At 42.9% G+C, this 23,863-nt stretch overlaps 1 protein-coding gene and 1 pseudogene across 1 annotated transcript; both read right to left on the bottom strand.

The window, feature by feature from the left end:
* Positions 1–255: 255 nt before the first annotated feature.
* Positions 256–12,097, bottom strand: LOC132896277 (uncharacterized). The gene is made up of 7 exons (XM_060937012.1): positions 11,978–12,097; positions 11,563–11,658; positions 10,788–11,117; positions 10,534–10,614; positions 10,149–10,256; positions 6,685–6,722; positions 256–1,104 (listed from the first exon to the last, which is right to left on the bottom strand). The coding sequence occupies exons 1-7, from the start codon at positions 12,015–12,017 to the stop codon at positions 838–840; spliced, it is 960 nt and encodes a 319-aa protein (XP_060792995.1). The 5' UTR covers positions 12,018–12,097; the 3' UTR covers positions 256–837.
* Positions 1,624–1,731, bottom strand: LOC132897235 (U5 spliceosomal RNA; annotated as a pseudogene).
* Positions 12,098–23,863: the final 11,766 nt, after the last annotated feature.

The raw sequence follows: 23,863 nt of genomic DNA, 5'->3' as shown, positions 1-23,863 counted from the left end.
ACAGTCCATGAAACAGGAAGTATAAGGATGAGAAAAAAACAGTTTAAATCGGAAAAGCTGTGCTCATTTGCGCAGCTTCTCACGTGTGCAGCTTTTCCTGCGCAAATGTGCACAGCTTTTCCGATTTAAACTGGTTTTTTTCTCATCCTTACACTTCCTGTTTCATAGACTGTAACGGATTTGCTTATTTAGTAATTTTAATACAGAATTTACTTTGAAATTATAATCAGACACTCCAACGCCCCCCCTAAAAAAAAAAAAATTGGATCTGCGCAATTCAGCCGTGAAAAAGGCGGCATCCGCCAAAAGACACGCTGTTTGCATAAAGTTGTATATATCAGACAGCCTTTAAAGTTTGATGAAGTCAGTTTCAGGCTTTGGAGCAGGCTTTGGCAGTTTCAGGCTTTGGCAGCCCTGCATAGTCACTTGAAAATGCATCTTTGTCCACTTCGTAGGGGTCAATTCCCCCAATCAAGGCCAGTTTGGCTGCATATCGTTGTCGTGAGATGTCATCTAATGTATCTATATACTTCTGTTTGCTTGATTTTGCCATTTGATCTTTATTTTAGAAAACTGACTATATAACTTCATAAATTCGTCCGAGATAACGTAGCCGGTAATGGGGATGGTCCATTTTGTTTGCCCCACAAGATGGCAGCTGGAGGGCGTTCCCCGGAATGCCATGACGTCAGTGAAAACTATGTATTCCCACCCTGAGGTGATCATTTTCCAATAACAACATGTCCAAACTTATATCATAGCAATTTTCCAACAGTTAACTTTTTTTTAATCATTCATCTCACATCACAACAAAATTAATAAATGAAAAAGTAAGCATTAAGAATGAAGGGTGTGGTAAACCGAGTTAGTCCGAGTTCTAGGATTCAGGCATTGGTAGTGAGAAGACATTGGTAGTTGTTCAGTGGTGTTAATCAGGGACGTGTAGTCTGAATCAGACTGGATGGTGAGGGGGTCCAGTGTTTGGTATGTTGAATCTGATTGGCCTGTAAATGATTCTGGTTTCTGATGATTGAATCTCATGATGATGTTCAAGTTTTCACATGGGGGTACACTAGCCATGACATTCTCAGAAACAGAAGGAACCTACAATAAGAGAAATAAATTACTGTTACTTTTTAGTGTAGTACAACAAATAAAACATAAAGCAGGGTAGCATCATTGTACTACTACTGTGACTACTACACTGTAAAAAGTAACATGCTGCAATAGATTTTTGAGTTTTCTCAACATTTGATTCCTGTTATTGACTTTAAGAAGAAGAAACCTTTATTTGTCACATGCACACTTCAAGCACAGTGAAATTCATCCTCTGCATTTAACCCATCTGAAACAGTGAACACACGCACACCCAGAGCAGTGGGCAGCCACACTAGAGCATGCGGGGAGCAGTCAAAGGGTTAGGTACCTTGCTCAAAGGCACTTCAGCCCAAGGCCACCCCATGTTAACCTAACTGCATGTCTTTGAACTGTGGGGGAAACTGGAACACCCGGAGGAAACCCATGCAGACACGGGGAGAACATGCAAACTCGACACAGAAAGGCCCTTGCCGGCCGCTGGGTTTGAACCCAGAACCTTCTTGCTGTGAGGCAACCGTGCTAACCACTACACCACCGTGCCGCCCTAAAATAGTTTATACTCATAATGTTCCTCCCCAAGGAAATCTTTAGTAAAAGGCGAAAGATTTATACGATCTGAAGAGAAAAATGACTGAATTTTTACTTAGGTTTTCAAGTTTAGACAAGAGTTCTCCCAACTGAATCTTCTCGTTCACCTAATTATGTTGTGCTTGTGAGGCTAACAATGAAATTTAACAATGAAAATGTACAACCCCGATTCCAAAAAAGTTGGGACAAAGTACAAATTGTAAATAAAAACGGAATGCAATGATGTGGAAGTTTCAAAATTCCATATTTTATTCAGAATAGAACATAGATGACATATCAAATGTTTAAACTGAGAAAATGTATCATTTAAAGAGAAAAATTAGGTGATTTTAAATTTCATAACAACACATCTCAAAAAAGTTGGGACAAGGCCATGTTTCCCACTGTGAGACATCCCCTTTTCTCTTTACAACAGTCTGTAAACATCTGGGGACTGAGGAGACAAGTTGCTCAAGTTTAGGGATAGGAATGTTAACCCATTCTTGTCTAATGTAGGATTCTAGTTGGTCAACTGTCTTAGGTCTTTTTTGTCGTATCTTCCGTTTTATGATGCGCCAAATGTTTTCTATGGGTGAAAGATCTGGACTGCAGGCTGGCCAGTTCAGTACCTGGACCCTTCTTCTACACAGCCGTGATGCTGTAATTGATGCAGTATGTGGTTTGGCATTGTCATGTTGGAAAATGCAAGGTCTTCCCTGAAAGAGACGTCGTCTGGATGGGAGCATATGTTGCTCTAGAACCTGGATATACCTTTCAGCATTGATGGTGTCTTTCCAGATGTGTAAGCTGCCCATGCCACACGCACTCATGCAACCCCATACCATCAGAGATGCAGGCTTCTGAACTGAGCGCTGATAACAACTTGGGTCGTCCTTCTCCTCTTTAGTCCGAATGACACGGCGTCCCTGATTTCCATAAAGAACTTCAAATTTTGATTCATCTGACCACAGAACAGTTTTCCACTTTGCCACAGTCCATTTTAAACGAGCCTTGGCCCAGAGAAGACGTCTGCACTTCTGGATCGTGTTTAGATACGGCTTCTTCTTTGAACTATAGAGTTTTAGCTGGCAACGGCGGATGGTACGGTGAATTGTGTTCACAGATAATGTTCTCTGGAAATATTCCTGAGCCCATTTTGTGATTTCCAATACAGAAGCATGCCTGTATGTGATGCAGTGCCGTCTAAGGGCCCGAAGATCACGGGCACCCAGTATGGTTTTCCGGCCTTGACCCTTACGCACAGAGATTCTTCCAGCTTCTCTGAATCTTTTGATGATATTATGCACTGTAGATGATATGTTCAAACTCTTTGCAATTTTACACTGTCGAACTCCTTTCTGATATTGCTCCACTATTTGTTGGCACAGAATTAGGGGGATTGGTGATCCTCTTCCCATCTTTACTTCCGAGAGCCGCTGCCATTCCAAGATGCTCTTTTTATACCCAGTCATGTTAATGACCTATTGCCAATTGACCTAATGAGTTGCAATTTGGTCCTCCAGCTGTTCCTTTTTTGTACCTTTAACTTTTCCAGCCTCTTATTGCCCCTGTCCCAACTTTTTTGAGATGTGTTGCTGTCATGAAATTTCAAATGAGCCAATATTTGGCATGAAATTTCAAATGTCTCACTTTCAACATTTGATATGTTGTCTATGTTCCATTGTGAATACAATATCAGTTTTTGAGATTTGTAAATTATTGCATTCCGTTTTTATTTACAATTTGTACTTTGTCAACTTTTTTGGAATCGGGGTTGTATGTTGTTGCAATTGTATTTAAGAAATGTTCAACAAATAAATTAAGAGCACACAGCTGAAAGTTAGGTGAAACCATGTTTACGAACATGTGGAATAACAGGTAAAGACTGAGGTAAATCTTGCCTCAAGTACAACATACAAAAATGCATTGACTGAATATAGTGATAAAGGGCCTCAACCACTTCACAACATTAAATCAAATAAAATCCAGAGCATCCTGGGCAGTAGATACTGACAATGTCACAAATTTCTTTTTCAAAGGCGAACAGGACATGTGTACTGAAAGTAATTGGCTGACCATGTGTACCCAGACAAAATCAAAGTCCTTCCTGCACCATTCATGGCACATTTGGCAGCACTGATCTCCATTTCATAGCCCTCGGTCTCTCACCTTACATAGCTAGGGTTACAGTGGGGGGGCTAGTCCTCAGGTAACTACAAGAGTTTGACTCCCCACTCGCATCTGTATTGCAGCATGCCTTGGCAGAAGGCATGATTTTTATGATGGTCTTTGGTATGACCTGACCGTGAGTAGAACTCATGATTGAGAGGCAGACACACTAACCACGAGGCCACTCGCTGGTACCCAGACACGAAAGTTTTAAATGAGCACTAAGCATGTGAACTAGACCAGTTTAAAATAAAATGCAGCACAATCTCCTGCTCACACATCTCAATTTAGGAGATGCACGGGGTTTCCCTCAAGGGGCGAACAAAGCCGACTGCAACTCAAAAATCCTTGTTATAGTATTTTGAAAATACTTGTTCAGACAACAATAGCGAGAAGTTTGCTGGAGAGATGAGTCTTTGTTAGTTGCAAATAACCAAGCTTTAATTCTGAGTCAGATCAATTTGAAAAACTTACTGTATGAAACCAGCAATAACTAGTTACTGTTTTTACAGTGTACTACTATAAAAAATAATTATACAGAAATAATGTTCATCATAATAAGTTTCATAAAACCTCTCACAATCAATATCACAAATGCACAAAAAATTAAAAAAAAATTCATTGTGATGTTTTCATACAAATCAACTGTATCAGCATTATGATCAGAAGCAACTTGAAAAACAGAAACACAAAGATAATTCTCACTCTTATACTTGGATCATAACACATTCAGTCAGAGGCTCCAACTTGGGGAAATTGCAAAGAGGGAGATTCTCCCTCTCTACGAGTATAAATAAAAAATAATGTGTGTGTGTGTGTGTATATATATATATATATATATATATATATATATATATATATATGAATGATTGACCACATTTCGTGTCAATTAAATCTTATTAATAGTAACGGATCTAGATAAATCCACTGACTACAGACCAAACTTTAATATGCCTAAAGTTAATGTCAATAATGACTATTATAAATTGCCAATGGTAGACCCTCTGATGATAATGTTCTTCTAATAATATTCTATTTCTAAGTTAGTAAAAGTCAGACAAGTTGGTTAGAATCTAACGTCTGGTCTGGTGATCTAACCCTGTCAGATATAGGGTCGTCTTGCTGCCGTCCAAAATAGTCCGCCATTCGTCCCTGGCGACCATCGCGATAGGCGATCCGAACTTTATCTTGGTGATTTTCTGATATTTTTTCTTCGTAGTTTGGCTTTCGCCATTTCCACCAATGGAATTTCATTATCTCATTCAAGAGAACATAAAGTTAAAGATGAGCAGGCGATAAATGCAGACAAAATGCAGATGCGAAAAAACAAACAAAATGGTTGACTGTCGCGGGTTTTCTCGTTCTCTCGCGTGTATCATTAATAGCGCCATCTGTATGCTTTATCGGTAACTGCTAAGACATTGGGTGGCTCAGTGTGACCCCCCAGCGGACCGAATTCCGCTTCATTCATATGCGCGCTTGATCTGCACGCGTATGCCTCTGGCATTCACTCCAATCTCCCCGTTACGCCGATCGGTGTACCGACTGGGGAATCGGCATATATCGCGGGGTACACACTTGAGTCCACCCATACAATGTCAGACACACGAAAAGCGGAAAGTCAACTATTAATTTTCGTCAACATAAACGGATCAAGTTCAGGACCGTAGCAGCATTTTAAAATCATGATCCATGGTCCATGATGCGCAAAGCACACGCCGACATATTTTCGACATATTTAAATGCGAGAGGTGAATTAGATGCCACACAAGAGATTTATTCCTGTGGCAAGAGTAAGAATAATTTAAGCTTGTTTAATGGTTTGATCTGGCCCAAGCAATGAGGACAAAACTGCACTGCTTCAAAAATGTAAATTTAACAGCTTGATGAAAGTGCGCTGATGGTGACCATGAAAACCCCATGTCTCCTGCACTGCGTTCCTCCCCCGAGTCGCGCGCTCATTCGGTTTTGTGTTCTTGGTCTCAGAGCTGCACGCACCAAACACACGCAGAAGACAGAATCAACGTTTAACATAATTAACAATGCACTTTTTACGGAGAAGTTTTAATGTTATTCTTTATTTTTTTATCCAGTTGAATATTTAGCATACAAATGTATTTTCAGCTCTTAAAAATGACCGAGGTCCGGACTCCGGGGGCCTCATAGCTGGCTACGGCCATGATCAAGTTATATATTTTTTTTAACTAATCATGTGTAGTAAGGGCAGGCGGGAAATTTTTATGTTGTCAGCGGGAGGTCGGGAGGATTTTCTAAACATTCCCTAAAGTGGGAGATCTCCCGCCCATGGCGGGACAGTTGGAGCCTCTGCATTCGGTGTTCAGCTTAACATTGTGTTTTTATATGAATGAGAAGAAATTATATTATAATTATGATAATATAACTTAAATATAATTATTAGAATTAGAAACTACTCCATTATAATCACATTGTAGAATGAGATCTTTGTGGCAGTGGGGGCGTGATCGAGCATTGGCTGTGAGTGGCGAGGAGGCAGGTTGAACCAGCAGGTAACATGTGATGAGGTGCACCTGTGTCAAATTACTGGCTGTCGATTAAAATGTGTCTCTGTTTGTCTTTCAGACAATCAGGAACGAGAGAGAGAGCTGTGACACCCTGCCGCATGTGTGTGTGTTTAGTGTGTTTATTTTTCGTGAGTAGTCACTGAAAAGTGTGCACAATAAAACGAACTCGCCTGTTCTAAAGCCTGCTTCCCGTTCCTCTGTTTCCCAAAGACAGGGAGTTGTCACAATCTTACTCCAAAAATGTGCAATGCACATATGAAAATAATGCTACACAGTTATTTGACACCACACAAACAAAATTACTCACTTGTTTATTTTCATTCCTCTTGGATGAAGGCACATAATCTGTAATTGTACACAAAAGACATAACTCTCAACAGTGTGTGTGTGTGTGTGTGTGTGTGTGTGTGTGTGTGTGTGTGTTTTGGTGGGGTGGGGGATAAAATTTTCCCACAAGGATCGAAATATGTAACAATTTTGTGTGTGGAAAACTGTATTTTTTTCTTTACTTTTTTTTAACTTTTTTTTAACAAAAATGGCAGACCAATGGGGGGGGGCAGACCAAGGTCTGCTCAATAGTCCTACATCCAGTGGTGCTTGAAAGTTTGTGAACCCTTTTGAATGTTCTATATTTCTGCATAAATTTGATCTAAAACATCATCAGATTTTCACACAAGTCCTAAAAGTAGATAAAGAGAACCCAGTTAAACAAATGAGACAAAAATATTATACTTGGCTATTTATTTATTGAGGAAAATGATCCAATATTACATATCTGTGAGTGGCAAAAGTATGTGAACCTTTGCTTTCAGTATCTGGTGTGACCCCCTTGTGCAGCAATAACTGCAACTAAACGTTTGCAGTAACTGTTGATCAGTCCTGCACACCGGCTTGGAGGAATTTTAGCCCATTCCTCCATACAGAACAGCTTCAACTCTGGAATGTTGGTGGGTTTCCTCACATGAACTGCTCGCTTCAGGTCCTTCCATTACATTTCGATTAGATTAAGGTCAGGACTTTGACTTGGCCATTCCAAAACATTCACTTTATTCTTCTTTAACCATTCTTTGGTAGAATGACTTGTGTGCTTAGGGTCGTTGTCTTGCTGCATGACCCACCTTCTCTTGAAATTCAGTTCATGGACAGATGTCCTGACATTTTCCATTAGAATTCGCTGGTATAATTCAGAATTCATTGTTCCATCAATGATGGCAAGCCGTCCTGGCCCAGATGCAGCAAAACAGGCCCAAACCATGATACTACCACCACCATGTTTCACAGATGGGATAAGGTTCTTATGCTGGAATGCAGTGTTTTCCTTTCTCCAAACATAACGCCTCTCATTTAAACCAAAATGTTCTAATTTGGTCTCAGCTGTCCACAAAACATTTTTCCAATGGCCTTCTGGCTTGTCCACGTAATCTTTAGCAAACTGCAGATGAGCAGCAATGTTTTTCTGGAGAGCAGTGTCTTTTTCCTTGCAACTCTGCCATGCACACCATTGTTGTTCAGTGTTCTCCTGATGGTGGACTCATGAACATTAACATTAGCCAATATGAGAGAGGTCTTCAGTTGCTTAGACGTTACCCTGGGGTCCTTTGTGACCTCGGTGACTATTACATGCCTTGCTCTTGGAGTGATCTTTGTTGGTCGACCACTCCTGGGGAGGGTAACAATGGTCTTGAATTTCCTCCATTTGTTCACAATCTGTCTGACTGTGGATTGGTGGAGTCCAAACTCTTTAGAGATGATTTTGTAACCTTTTCCAGCCTGATGAGCATCAACAACACTTTTTCTGAGGTCCTCAGAAATCTCCTTTGTTCGTGCCATGATACACTTCCACACACGGGCGCAGATAGAGGGGGGGACGGGGGGGGATTCGTCCCACCCAGATTTAAATTCACCTCGTTCGGTCCCCCCCCACTTATAAGGAGGAAAAAACGTCTATGCTGTCTTTCTTTGCATAAGGCAAACCTCACGGAAAAATCAAAAGACTAATTACCATTCGGTTTATTGAGGTACACAGCAGTATAGTTGCAACTGCGCAGACTGCACAGGTTGTGAGCTCGAGCTTGGTTGCTATGGTTACCCACAACGAGTTTGACAGGCATATCGGGGACAGCTCCTCCTAGTTCAGGACCCCAACACGGCATGATGAAGGGTGCCAAAAGGCAGAAAATGATTGCATCGTTTTTTCAAAAAAAAACGACTGTAAGTAAACTGTGCCTTACTTTATCATATCACCTTGCAATTTTGTGATAGTCTGTTCAAAGTAATGTCGTAGTGGAAGTAAAATCGTACGGAGTAGAGAAGCCTTTCTGGTAGCCTCCTTCTTTCGGTGGTAGCCTGTAGATACAGTGCTCAGAAGGCAGTTTTAATGTTTAATCTGGCATTCCCTGCCATAATTTCAGGGAGCATATTGTTCCATAAGGAAACTTTGCGAAGAGTTTTTGACTGACTGCCGCTCACGCAACACACAGGCATTAGTTAGAAAGTCAGGATGCACTGGTTTACACTTTACACACACACACGTAGCCCAGCCTCTCGCTATGTTTAACAGTTGGAACTTCACGGTTTTAAAACAAGTTTTGCACTTTTGCAATTTCTGTGCGTGATGATAATGTGTAAACTTTCGATTTCCATAGGCTATGTTAAAATGTTATCATTGTCCTGGCCTGCAGGTAGTTCCTGGTGATGGCAGTGAGGGAGGTGAAATAACATGTATACACACTACCGTTCAAAAGTTTGGGGTCACCCAGACAATTTTGTGTTTTCCATGAAAAGTCACACTTTTATTTACCACCATAAGTTGTAAAATGAATAGAAAATATAGTCAAGACATTTTTCTGGCCATTTTGAGCATTTAATCGACCCCACAAATGTGATGCTCCAGAAACTCAATCTGCTCAAAGGAAGGTCAGTTTTATAGCTTCTCTAAAGAGCTCAACTGTTTTCAGCTGTGCTAACATGATTGTACAAGGGTTTTCTAATCATCCATTAGCCTTCTGAGGCAATGAGCAAACACATTGTACCATTAGAACACTGGAGTGAGAGTTGCTGGAAATGGGCCTCTATACACCTATGGAGATATTGCACCAAAAACCAGACATTTGCAGCTAGAATAGTCATTTACCACATTAGCAATGTATAGAGTGGATTTCTGATTAGTTTAAAGTGATCTTCATTGAAAAGAACAGTGCTTTTCTTTCAAAAATAAGGACATTTCAAAGTGATCCCAACCTTTTGAACGGTAGTATATATATATATATATATATATATATATATATATATATATATATATATATGCATACATATATACACAAAATGGAATCATTTGCTGATAGCTCAGTCCCCCCCAGTTCAAAAATCCTATCTGCACCCCTGCTTCCACAAACATGTGTTGTGAAGATCAGACTTTGATAGATCCCTGTTCTTTAAATAAAACAGGGTGCCCACTCACACCTGATTGTCATCCCATTGATTGAAAACACCTGACTCTAATTTCACCTTCAGATGAACTGCTAATCCTAGAGGTTCACATACTTTTGCCACTCACAGATATGTAATACTGGATTATTTTCCTCAATAAATAAATGACCAAGTATAATATTTTTGTCTCATTTGTTTAACTGGGTTCTCTTTGTCTACTTTTAGGACTTGTGTGAAAATCTGATGATGTTTTAGGTCATATTTATGCAGAAATATAGAAAATTCTAAAGGGTTCACTAACTTTCAAGCACCACTGTGTGTGTGTGTGTGTGTGTAATATACCTTGTGTTCTCTTTTGTCTCAGTTTGTAGATCACCAGTGCAAATCCTCCAATCAGCAGCAGACACACGCACACACTGACACACACACTGATGATGATGGCAGTGGAACCTGAAGACAGAAACAGAGACAATACAGAACAGGCACAGACCGAACATGCCATCTTCATACATGACCATATTAAGACATATTTTGTAGTGTGTGTACAGTAGGGCTGCTGGCCACTTCCTGATTTTTTTGGACGTCTCTGTGCTGGTCTAATGATGCCATGTTGTAGAAAAGGACATTCGAACCTGCAACATCCTCCAACCAAACTCCGCTGACTGTAACACATTCAACATGAATACAGAATGAAAGAATGAGTGATGTATAAAGAGTGAGTTCTTACTGAAACACACTGGAGTTTCTGTCGGTGCTGCTGATGTCATCGTGTAGGTGCCTGTTACTGGTTGAACGGTTGCGCTCACTCCTGTTATTTAATATATAAAATCACAAAAATCATGGACATGTTAGCTGTTGATAACTTTTAAAGGACCATGACTGAGACAAAACTCTAATGCTGGCTGTACACACAGGTTTAGTTCTCGTGGAAATGATTTGTGTAAACATTTATTTTCAAAATAACAAAAATAAAAGTTTGACCTGTAACATGTAGCCACATCTCGATAAAGTAGGAGTAATATCCGACTGACCCGTCTCCAATCCACACGCCAAGTAAATAAAATACTTCATCAGTTTCTCTCACGTCGCTGATGTTCACACTGAGAACTTTTGCATTTCTGTCATCAGAAATGGAGAATCTGCCGTTCTTCAGGTTTGTGTTAGTGTCCAGAATGCTTTGAACAAAATTGTCATCATCCACTGTGCTGATATATTTGTAGTTTCTCTCATACTCCCCTGGGTAGTTACAGGTGATGGTGATATTCTGGCCAAGATAAGCATTCATTATTTTTGGCACCCCACAAGCTGCATCTGTCAATTATACAAACAAACAAAAAGAAATACATTACTCAATCAATAAAAACATGTCTTCCACATAAATTTATGAAGTTTTATTCTGAGCTTTTGGACCGATGGTCCATCATCAGGGACAGAATGGAATGTGTATTTACAAAAGGTTTTTAAATACACATTCCACACTGTGCCTGATGATGGACTGTCGGTCCAAAAGCGCAGAATAAAACTTAATAATTTTATATGGAAGACACATTTTTATTGATTTCTTATGATTCCTACATACAAACAAACTTTGGATAAATACATTACAGTTCATAAGCTTTACAGATGTGTCATACCCTGTGCAGAGTTTATAAAACTACTCGCTCTATAATACCTTGTTACTGCTTTGATTTTGTGTGGGTGATAAAAATATTGAATAGATTGTACTTGTCAAAAAAAGGTTGAAATATTTACTTACTATTCAGAACTTTTAGGTTCACAGTGGAGTTACTCTGATTCCCCAATCCAAATCTGTATGTTCCAGCATCCTGTGGCTTCAACTTTCTGATCAATACTAAGAAATAATCATTTGCATTTTTATACAACATGAATCTTCCATCTTGAACTTTGCTGCGTTTGGTATCAGCACGTATTTTATCAGTGCAGTCGTTTCCTTCCATCTTACAAATATATTTACTATTGTGTGCATACCAGTTTATGTTAGAAATTATAGTGACACTTCCTCCTGAGTAACCAATCACATCAGAACAGTCTACTGGACCTGTCAATCAAAAGACAATCTCACTCACGACTGTAACCTCACTGAGCTTTTAATATTCTCACAATCCAGGATAAATAATTTAACATGGAGTTACTAATGGAGAATATCTGACCTGAGATCAGGTAGAGAGTGACGATGAGGAGGATCTTCATCCTGGAATGAAATTCAGCTTCACTTCACTTCTTTATTTCTGTTGAAATGTGCTCTGTCGATTTCACTGAGGAAAGTTCTACTGATCCTCGCGTCTGTTTTGTGCTGATGTTTTCTCTCCTTTTATAGTTCTGTCATTTCCTCTTTTCTCACATGCGATATTCATCAGTGATGCTGAGCTACATGAAACTCACCCAAAGTTCTTTCTGACATACTGTTTGCTTCATTATTTATTTATTTATTTGTTTGTTTGTTTGTTTGTTTGTTTGTTTGTTTATTGGTGAAAACAGGAAGGCAATTCAGGCCTTTGTATTTAACATTTGGTATTCATGGAAGTTAATCTCCAGTTAATGTTCAGAGCACAGTGGCTGCACATTACGTTAAAACTCTTAAACATGTAGAACTGCATTTATCCGTTTGTTTTTGTGTTTTTTTTTAGCTTAATAAAGAATAATACAGAAATTGAGAGGAAAGCACAAACTGAAGCTCAGTGTTGTATCTTTGCTTTCCTTTGATACTCTGGAATGCTGTCTGTTATATTCTGACTGTTTGTGGTCGTAAAATCTGGTGTTCATTGTTTCTCTCACTTGTAAAAAGGATTTAGTGTAAAATCCCCTGAAACACAATTAATATGCGGAGGCACAACTCTAAATTATGCAGTGTTTGTAAGGTGTCATGCTCCTGAAAATTATTTTAAATATTCCTTATGTTTTTAAATGTGAATAAGAGTTTAATGCGTCATCTGTAACTGCATCTTCATGAAGAATCCTAGCAATTTTTTTTCCTAAGATAAATGGGCGGTCTACGGTAACAAAAATTGGCAAAACCGTGCTTGAGACTTGCGCAACACTTGCGTGTGTTCAGTGCTGTAGAAGGTCACAGACTGGCTGTGGAGACTTTTGGTCCTGCACATGCAAATTCTACAGGTCTGGTGACAAATCAAGAATGCATACACTACGTACGGGACCCGTATTCCTTTTGTACACCTGAACCAAGTCAGCAGTGCGGCTAGTAGGAGCTTTTTGCGATGACAGTAAGACTCATGAGTGACGCACAGTCGTTGTATGAGTGACGTGCCTCAGAAATACTACACAAGTATTCCACCCTTGCTATTTGTGCAGTGCGCAAGACAGAAGTGCATCTCACTTTCTACCCCTATGTGTGGTGTGCATGCAGCACACGCGACCTGCACACAGCGCACGTGACATGAGGAGTAAGACTCTGGGTATATATATTGGGGAGGAACCAAGGAACCGATCATGTAGCATGTAGCATTGTAGAAAGGAAGAAGACCACCTCATTTGCTGTTTTTATTTGAGTAAATGTTTAATTTACCATGCAAACATCAAATAATAAAACGAGTATAAGGGAATAACGCATTTTATTACACTGTAAAAAATCCCAACTAAATAGCCCAACAGTTTGGGCACTGAAACACACTTTGACTCTGAGCTGCTGTCCTGCTCCTGCTGAGTGGTGGGACGGGGTGTCGGGATGTCCTTGTCCTCATCACTGAGCATGGCACAATGGCCTGACAGCAATGATGGGATTGCAATGTCCTCACTTCTGGGCATCATTAGCTGAAACATACATGAAAATCAGCATATATAATATTAATTACATAAGCATATAGATACTGAAATGAATGTTTCAAGCATGTGTATTTACCTGTGAAAATCCCTCTGGCAGGGTGCACTGCCTTCTGCCGGCATGAAGGCAAACTTCTCCCTGTCCGTGCAGGGCTCGCCGGTGCTGCTACCATCATCATCAAATTCTTCCTCCTCCTCCCCCTCTGCTGTTTCAGGCTGGGTTACTTCACTTTTGCTCGCTTCTTCTTGGGTCCCATTTTCTAAACTTTAAACTGAAATTTTTTTAATTTTTCCCACAAAATATCCAATGTTCTTCAGTCGAAAGACAGATGCAGAATGCTGCAGACACGCTGGTTTTATACCCACTCCTGGCTTGCATCACACGCAAGTTACAGTGGTGCTTGAAAGTTTGTGAACCCTTTAGAATTTTCTATATTTCTGCATAAATATGACCTACAACATCATCAGATTTTCACACAAGTCCTAAAAGTAGATAAAGAGAACCCAGTTAAACAAATGAGACAAAAATATTATACTTGGTCATTTATTTATTGAGGAAAATGATCCAATATTACATATCTGTGAGTGGCAAAAGTATGTGAACCTCTAGGATTAGCAGTTAATTTGAAGGTGAAATTAGAGTCAGATGTTTTCAATCAGTGGGATGACAATCAGGTGTGAGTGGGCACACTGTTTTATTTAAAGAACAGGGATCTATCAAAGTCTGATCTTCACAACACGTTTGTGGAAGTGTATCATGGCACGAACAAAGGAGATTTCTGAGGACCTCAGAAAAAGTGTTGTTGATGCTCATCAGGCTGGAAAAGGTTACAAAACCATCTCTAGAGAGTTTGGACTCCACCAATCCACAGTCAGACAGATTGTGTACAAATGGAGGAAATTCAAGACCACTGTTACCCTCCCCAGGAGTGGTCGACCAACAAAGATCACTCCAAGAGCAAGGCGTATAATAGCCAGTGAGGTCACAAAGGACCCCAGGGTAACTTCTAAGCACCTGAAGGCCTCTCTCACCACGGGCAATTGCTCTAAGACAACGAGGGAGGCTCAGCCTCCTCTAAAAATGACGAACATCGTGTAGGATGAATTGCGCTAGGCTTATGTTATAGCCGACCTTATAACATTGCTATTTCAGATCCAGAATCATAGAAATATATGTGCTCAACCCAAATACAGTGCGAAATCATTCCGTTATAACTTTCCCCAGTTCGCCTAATGTGTGCGTGAGTTTTTCCCCCTCGTGACAGCGCGATGCAGCCCGGCCTCAGTGGACTTCAATGGCATTTGGGAGCTATGCGCTTTTCAGTCTCAAAATGCAAGACGATTATTGGACAAATACTGCGAAAACGCCCGCCCACAGAGTCTCATGGACTCCCAGCCTCAGTGGACTTCAATGGCATTTGGGAGCTATGCGCTTTTCAATATCAAAATGCAAGACGGTTATTGAACAAATACTGCGAAAACGCCCGCCCTCCGGACTCCCAGCCTCACAGTGGGAGGGACATGGCAGTTTCCGCGAGGAGACTGGTGATTGGTGAAAGCGGCTGGATATTTTCTTTGATTGACAGCTTGTTTCAAATATAGACAGGCAGCGGTGAATTTCAGTTCAGTCCCATGCGGATTCGCAAGTGCTGTGGTGTATTGTAAGAGATCAGCTTACATTTCGATTTCATTCATTACATATGGTTTCTCCCAGCTTTTTTAGTTTGTATATATTTTCATTGTAAATAAAGTGTAAATATAGTGTTGTCAAGTTTGCTATCTTAGTTTGAGAAATTTCATTTATTTGAGTGACTGAACTTGAACTTGAGGGGGCTAGTCAGCTAGCAAGAAAGCTGCGCACGGAGGCCAAGCATTGCTGATTTAATTTTGGCGTAGCCATTTGCCAGTCTTCCTTTCGAGGAAAAAATTAATATTAAAGAGCAGGGTAGACCAATGCCTCAAATTGACTTGGTGAAAAAGGTAGGGAATAATACTCGTTCCTTTCAGCTCTCCTGGTACGAGAAAGTGAATTGGCTAACAGCAAGTGACCCACATCAACAACAGTACTACTTTAGTAATATGTCATGGATGGACCAAAAATATAGAATCTATTTAAAATGTTTATGCTGAGTATATTATATTGGAATATATATTTCTCTGGATATGAATTAAACACAGCTACAATTTGGAAAACATTTTTAAACAAAAACACAGCCGAGAACATTTCACACTACAGACCTGGATTAAAAGTGAAGGGTTATCAAAATTGTCAATAAAACATTTCTCAGTCAAAATAAGTAAAATATAGGGAAAGTGTGTTTGAATGAAATGTGTGGCACCCAGCTCTATGTTTGGCTCCCCAAGGTCAGTGCTTGTGCCTATTCCAGAACACTCTGCTGTTACTGGTGAGGTTCCTGACAAAGAGCTGCTTTCAATAATGATCAATTTTTAAACAACATGCCACAATTTTAAAATATAAAATGTTAAAATATACCCCCCCAACACCACCATCATGTATATTGGACAGTAGGCTAATGGGACAAAAGAACCTGTTATTTCACAGTTTGTGACCCTGCCAACAATCAGCCAGATCAGAGGCAAGAGTATGGGCAAAACTGATGTGTTTTTTCTTTTTTCTTTTAAAATCTGGAAATATCGTAACCAACCAGCCTCCCCTGTTTGAAAGACTACCAGCCACCACTGTCTCTCACATTGGCTAATGTTAATGTTCATGAGTCCACCATCAGGAGAACACTGAACAACAATGGTGTGCATGGCAGGGTTGCAAGGAGAAAGCCATTGTTCTCCAAAAAGAACATTGCTGCTCATCTGCAGTTTGCTAAAGATCACGTGGACAAGCCAGAAGTGTTAGGACTGGGACTGTTTTGGCCTCTAGAGGCCGCTGTTATTTCCTTTTCATGTCATGTTTGTTTTGGCCTCTAGAGGCCGCCACTGTTCCTGTGTTTTGTGTTTGTGTTAATTGCCTGTTTAGTCCTGATTATTTTCACCTGTGTTCAATTTAGTTTGTGTATTTATACCCCCTGAGTTCAGTCCTCTTGTCACGGAGTCTTTGTGCTGTTATGTTTATCTCCAGTTTCCTCTGTACCGTGTTCTTTGTTTTGCACTTTGCTTTTCTTTTGGACCTAAGTATTTACTGTGTTTTTGGATCTTCTGAGCGTTCAGCATTTTACCTTTCCTTTTGTTTTTGGACTTTGCACCTTTGGATATTTTTATTTTTGTTATCTTCTGAGCTTTTGGATTTTCTTTTTTTGTTTTTTCATCGGATTGTAAATATTGTACAGAGTGTAAATAAACTGTTGTTTGATACTTTTTCTACTTCCGCCTCACGCCTCTGCATTTGAGTCATCCCCCTGGTGGCCTAGTGGGGGTTTGCTGGATTATCACACCAACAAACCAGGTTCGAATCCCAGCAAATCCCTAACAGAAAGACTCCGTCATGACCCACTCAGCAGAGGTTGCTTCAACTGTCTACCCGGCCAACCTTCAGGGAATTATGGCAGCTTTGACACGCTTCGGAGCGACCATGGACGTACAATCACCAGCCAACGTGAGGCCCTTGCTCACCACGAGGGACTGCTTCAGCAAATTGGGAAAACCCTGGCACAGCTGACATCTCTGCCAGCATCTCCTGATCCAGCTCCTGCTCCTGTGCCTCCTGCCATGCTTCCTTCTTCACCTCGCGAACCCAGCCTTCCTGCACCACAGAGGTACGACAGCAAGCACAGTGAGTGCCGAGAGTTCCTTACCCAGTGTCAACTCACCTTTGAGCTTCAGCCTACCACCTACACTACGGATCGCCGCAAGATTGCCTTTGTGATCACCTTATTAGCTGGTAAGGCGCGAGCCTGGGCTACTGCTATCTGGCAAAGACAGGGACCTGAGTGCCTTGATTTCCAGCTGTTTTCTGAAGAGCTGCTTCGGGTCTTCGATCAGGCGGACATCAGTACCGACGCAGCCCGAAAGCTCATGTCCATCTGGCAAGGAGGAAGCGTCGCAGATTACGCCATCTCGTTCCGGATGCTCGCAGCAGTAAGTGGATGGAACGAGACTGCCCTGGTGTCAGCCTTCCACCATGGTCTGTCTGACCCCATCAAGGACGGTCTGGCCTCTATTGGATGCCCAAGTGACCTCGAAACCCTCATCTCACATGCTATTCGTCTGGACAACAGGATGAGAGAACGCCACCAAGCCTTGAGCCCCCCCAGCCTCCCTACCTCTACCTGGAGACCGTCTACTTCCTTCAGTGACTGTCCAGAACCCATGCAAGTGGGTCGTACTCGCCTCTCCGCATCTGAGAGGGAGCGCAGAAGGAGGGACAAGTGCTGCATCTACTGTAGCAAGCCTGGTCACTTCCGAGCATCATGTCCCGAACTCTTGGGAAAAGGACCGCCCCGTCCAGCCGAGGGAGGGTTATGACGGGGCCTACCCTCTCTCCCAGACTCCCTGGCCAAGGAATCTACATCCCGGTCTCCATCTCCTGGGGTGAGTCTGTCCACTCTTGTCAAGCTTTGTTAGACTCAGGGGCAGCTGGGAACTTTATGGATATTCACTTCGCCCAAAGCATCAATATTCCGACTGCACCTCTTGAAGTCCCACTGTCTGTGTCTGCCCTCGATGGCCAAGCGTTAGGTGATGGAAGAGTCACCCAAGTTACTTCTCCAGTCTTCCTCCAGTCTCAAGGTCACAAGGAAGCAATATCCCTGCACCTGATTCCTCCACTTGAGTTCCCAGTTATTCTAGGCCTTCCTTGGCTTACTCGCCACAACCCTCGCATAGACTGGGTAACAAGCCAGGTTGTGGAATGGGACCCTGCATGCCATGCCTCTTGTCTGCTCTCTAGCTCTCCTGTGTCTCCTGCCGAGCCCCCTGATCTCACCGAGTTATCTCAAGTTCCCACAGAGTACTGGGATCTCAAGGAGGTATTCAGCAAGAGCAGGGCCGCCGTTCTTCCTCCACACTGGGCCTACGACTGTGCCATCGACTTGCTCCCTGGGACTACCCCTCCTCATGGCAGACTGTTTTCCCTCTCAGCCAGAATGCAAGGCCATGGAGGAATACCTCAAAGACGCCCTGGTCTCTGGGTTCATTCGACCCTCCACCTCACCTGCTGGTGCCGGCTTCTTCTTTGTCGGCAAGAAGGATGGGGGGCTCCGACCATGTATTGACTACAGGGGCCTGAACAAGATCACTGTGCGCAACCGATATCCCCTTCCGCTGATGTCCACTGCTTTCGACCTGCTCCAAGGCGCCACCGTCTTCACCAAGTTGGACCTACGGAACGCATACCACCTCATCCGTATCCGACAGGGAGATGAGTGGAAGACTGCCTTTAACACCCCGTCTGGGCACTACAAATACCAGGTGATGCCCTTCGGACTCACCAATGCACCAGCTGTTTTTCAGGCCCTAATCAACGACGTCTTAAGGGACATGATTAACCTGTACGTTTTTGTCTACCTCGACGACATCCTTATCTTTTCCAAGACCGTGCAGGAGCACCGCCACCATGTCCGCCAGGTTCTCCAGAGGCTGCTACAGAACAATCTGTTCGCCAAGGCCCAGAAATGCGAATTTCATGTTCCCGAGGTCTCCTTTCTGGGATTTATTGTACGGACAGGCCAACTCCAAATGGACCCTGCCAAGACCCTGGCCGTCCGGGACTGGCCTACTCCCAAGTCTGTTAAGGAGGTTCAGCGGTTCTTAGGATTCGCTAACTTCTACCGCAAGTTCATCAGGAACTTCAGTTCTGTAGCAGCACCCATGTCAGACCTCACCAAAGGGACAGGTGGATCTTATGGCTGGTCTCCTCAGGCGGAAAAGGCATTCAAAGACCTCAAGGACCGCTTCTGCACGGCACCCATTCTGGTCCTCCCGGACACCTCCCAACCATTCATCGTGGAGGTGGACGCCTCGGACAGTGGTGTCGGCGCGGTGCTCTCTCAATGTTCGGAAGGAAAGCTGCACCCCTGCGCTTACTTCTCCCACCGCCTGAGTCCTGCGGAGTCCCGGTACGATGTGGGGGATCGAGAACTGCTAGCGGTCAAACTGGCCCTTGAGGAGTGGACGCACTGGCTGGAGGGAGCGCAACATCCATTCCTGGTTTGGACTGACCACAAGAACCTGGAGTACCTCCAGCAAGCCAAGAGACTGAACCCTCGACAGGCTAGGTGGGCCCTGTTTTTCAGTCGGTTTGACTTCACCCTCTCGTACCGCCCCGGCTCCAAGAACAGCAAACCTGACGCACTGTCCAGGCTGTTCTCTGCCACTAACAGGGAGAATGAAGTCGGGTCTATTATCTCTGTGTCCCGGATTGTGGCCCCTGTCCGCTGGGGTATTGAGGAGGCTGTCCGATGAGCCCAACGCCAGGACCCCGGTCCTGGGACGGGACCACCGGGCCTCTTGTACATCCCACATCAAGCCCGGGCCAAGGTTCTCCAGTGGGGTCACTCTTCCCCTCTCACCGCCCACCTGGGAGCTCGAAGGACCCTGGACTTCCTGAAAAGATGCTTCTGGTGGCCTAACATGGAGAAGGAAGTAAGGTCATTTGTCCTGTCCTGTGAGGTTTGCACCAGAACCAAGAACCCACGACAGTGTCCCAAGGGTCTCCTGCATCCTCTGACCATTCCCTGGCATCCCTGGTCCCACGTGGCAGTCGACTTCATCACGGGTCTCCCTGAGTCACAAGGTAATACGGTCATTTTGGTCATAGTTGACAGATTCTCCAAGGCCTGCCACTTCATACCACTGTGCAAACTCCCCTCTGCTCTTGAAACAGCGAAACTTATGTTTAATCATGTCTTCCGAGTCTTTGGTCTTCCACAGGACATCGTCTCAGACCGAGGGCCCCAGTTCTCCTCCCAAGTGTGGCACGGGTTCTGCAAGGTCATCAGAGCCACTGCCAGCCTCTCCTCTGGGTTTCACCCACAGTCCAATGGTCAGACGGAGAGGCTCAACCAGGACCTGGAAACCACCCTGCAAGGCCTGGCTATGGATAACCCGACATCGTGGAGCACCTGGCTGCCATGGGCAGTGTACACCCACAACACCCTGCAGTCATCGGCCACCAAGCTGTCGCCATTCCAGTGCCAATTCGGGTTCCAGCCACCTCTGTTCCCGGACCAGGAGGAGGACGCGGGGGTGCCCTCGGTCAACCAATATGTGAGACGGTGTTGCAAGACCTGGAGCAAGGTCAGGAAGACCCTCATACAGACCTCCAGAACCAACCAGACTCAGGCCAACCGCCATAGAAGACCTGCACACGCTTTCTGCCCTGGGCAGCGGGTTTGGCTGTCCACTAAGGACCTTCCGCTGCGGGTGGAGAACCGCAAGCTTGCTCCTCGCTACATTGGCCCCTTCAAGGTGGTGCGCAGGGTGAACCCTGTCTCCTACCGGCTCCAGTTGCCCCGGACTCTGAGGATCAACACCACTTTCCATGTTTCCCTGTTGCGGCCCGTACTGACGTCTACGTATGCCCCTGCCCCTAGGAACCCCCCACCCCCCTGCATCTTCCAGGGTCAGACTGTGTTCACTGTGCATCGCCTGCTTGACTCCCACCGGGTCCGCGGCGGGCTGCAATATCTGGTGGACTGGGAGGGCTATGGTCCTGAGGAGCGCTGCTGGGTTCCTGCTCGGGATGTCCTAGATAAAGAACTGTGTCGGGACTTCCATTCAGCCCATCCGGATCGCCCTGGGAACGTAAGGAGACGCTCCTAGAGGGGGGGTCCTGTTAGGACTGGGACGGTTTTGGCCTCTAGAGGCCGCTGTTATTTCCTTTTATGTCATGTTTGTTTTGGCCTCTAGAGGCCGCCACTGTTCCTGTGTTTTGTGTTTGTGTTAATTGCCTGTTTAGTCCTGATTATTTTCACCTGTGTTCAATTTAGTTTGTGTATTTATACCCCCTGAGTTCAGTCTTCGTCATGGAGTCTTTGTGCTGTTATGTTTATCTCCAGTTTCCTCTGTACCGTGTTCTTTGTTTTGCACTTTGCTTTTCTTTTGGACCTAAGTATTTACTGTGTTTTTGGATCTTCTGAGCGTTCAGCATTTTACCTTTCCTTTTGTTTTTGGACTTTGCACCTTTGGATATTTTTATTTTTGTTATCTTCTGAGCTTTTGGATTTCCTTTTTTTGTTTTTTCATCGGATTGTAAATATTGTACATAGTGTAAATAAACTGTTGTTTGATACTTTTTCTACTTCCGCCTCATGCCTCTGCATTTGAGTCATCCCCCTGGTGGCCTAGTGGGGGTTTGCTGGATTATCACACCAACAAACCAGGTTCAAATCCCAGCAAATCCCTAACAAGAAGGCTATTGGAAAAATGTTTTGTGGATGGATGAGACCAAAATAGAACTTTTTGGTTTAAATGAGAAGCGTTATGTTTGGAGAAAGTAAAACACTGCATTCCAGCATAAGAACCTTATCCCATCTGTGAAACATGGTGGTGGTAGTATCATGGTTTGGGCCTGTTTTGCTGCATCTGGGCCAGGATGGCTTGCCATCATTGATGGAACAATGAATTCTGAATTATACCAGTGAATTCTAAAGGAAAATGTCAGGACATCTGTCCATGAACTGAATCTCAAGAGAAGGTGGGTCATGCAGCAAGACAACGACCCTAAGCACACAAGTCGTTCTACCAAAGAATGGTTAAAGAAGAATAAAGTGAATGTTTTGGAATGGCCAAGTCAAAGTCCTGACCTTAATCCAATCGAAATGTTGTGGAAGGACCTGAAGCGAGCAGTTCATGTGAGGAAACCCACTAACATCCCAGAGCTGAAGCTGTCCTGTACGGAGGAATGGGCTAAAATTCCTCCAAGCCGGTGTGCAGGACTGATCAACGGTTACCGGAAACATTTAGTTGCAGTTATTGCTGCACAAGGGGGTCACACCAGATACTGAAAGCAAAGGTTCACATACTTTTGCCACTCACAGATATGTAATATTCATACATGTCAACCTTTGGTCAATCAAACCTGTATAACCAACCTCCAAAATCCGTATTTCCCTTATAAAATCCATTTAAGATGCAAATTAAAATAATTTACCTAAAATTTGAATGATAATTAACAATGATGTATCCCATTTACTTTCTATTCAATATTAATAACAATAAACCTTCAGAATGAATACAAAGCTCCAATGTTTGACAAAAACACAATGTTATCAGCGTAGTTACGAAGGCAATACTTCGTTGTTTGGAGACAGGTTTCACCGAGCAGCTATTATGCACGAGACTTCATATTAGCCACAAAGTCAGGAAAATCTGTTCGTAAAATTACGTTATAATGACCAAATACAATGAAAAGTATTTTTCCAGTCTCACCTGTGGAAGGTAATCCCATGTGATCTCGTTTGGATGGCAAACCTGTTGGTACAGTTAAACGGAACACATGAATGAGGCATCTTTATTCTCGGCTACTGTCTAGAAGCTATACCAGAGACGGCTGAAGAATCTCCACTTTGCCACATCCAATATGGCAGCGAGGATGACATATGATTCTACGCAGAAGGCGGCGTCTATGTTTATATGTCTATGACTTCACGGTTGGCGGGATTCTCGCAATGTGGTGTGCGCATGATCAAAAGTGGAACGAAGTGTCGCTACCACAAGATAACGTGCGATTTCATAAGACTCTTTACTGGCTGTCTGTGGTGTACAGTACGTTTGTAAATGTTATGCGTTCTTTTATCATCGTGGGAATTGATTATAGCTCTAAATAAATATTGAAGTTTTTTTAAAGAATCTGTATAACTTTATTTATACGCCCGTATACTACGTTTATTGAATCAAATCCGTATAAAATATGGACATTCCGTATAGGCTGACATGTATGAATATTGGATCATTTTTCTCAATAAATAAATGACCAAGTATAATATTTTTGTCTCATTTGTTTAACTGGGTTCTCTTTATCTACTTTTAGGACTTGTGTGAAAATCTGATGATCTTTGAGGTCATATTGATGCAAAAATATAGAAAATTCTAAAGGATTCACAAACTTTCAAGCACCAATGTATGAGTGATTGTAACGTGCTAATCACATTCATCACACACGCTTCACAAGTGCGGCCCGAACTCATAGCGCAGGAAACTGGTAAAATGCAAGTCAAACACACTCCACACTCACTGAACACACACTGATCATGTGCGTCAGATATACACTTTCCATGGGCGAACGGCACAATTTTTCCCACGCCTCGAGGAAGTCAGGTGTGCAACCTGTACTTGACAAGTACTTT

The sequence above is a fragment of the Neoarius graeffei genome, chromosome 13 (genome assembly GCF_027579695.1).
Source record: "Neoarius graeffei isolate fNeoGra1 chromosome 13, fNeoGra1.pri, whole genome shotgun sequence".
NCBI lineage: Eukaryota > Metazoa > Chordata > Actinopteri > Siluriformes > Ariidae > Neoarius > Neoarius graeffei.
The sequence above is the reverse complement of the archived record's forward strand: the minus strand, read 5'-3'. Positions and strand labels throughout refer to the sequence as shown.

Bases quoted from the DNA above. Each gene is read 5' to 3' on its own strand.
- LOC132896277 (XM_060937012.1), bottom strand. From the start codon at position 12,017: ATGAAGATCCTCCTCATCGTCACTCTCTACCTGATCTCAG. The intron at 10,257-10,533 runs GTAAGAACTCAC...TTCTGTCTTCAG, and splicing joins AGAAACTCCAGTGTGTTTCA to GTTCCACTGCCATCATCATC. The intron at 6,723-10,148 runs GTATATTACACA...GTACAATTACAG, and splicing joins GAGACAAAAGAGAACACAAG to ATTATGTGCCTTCATCCAAG.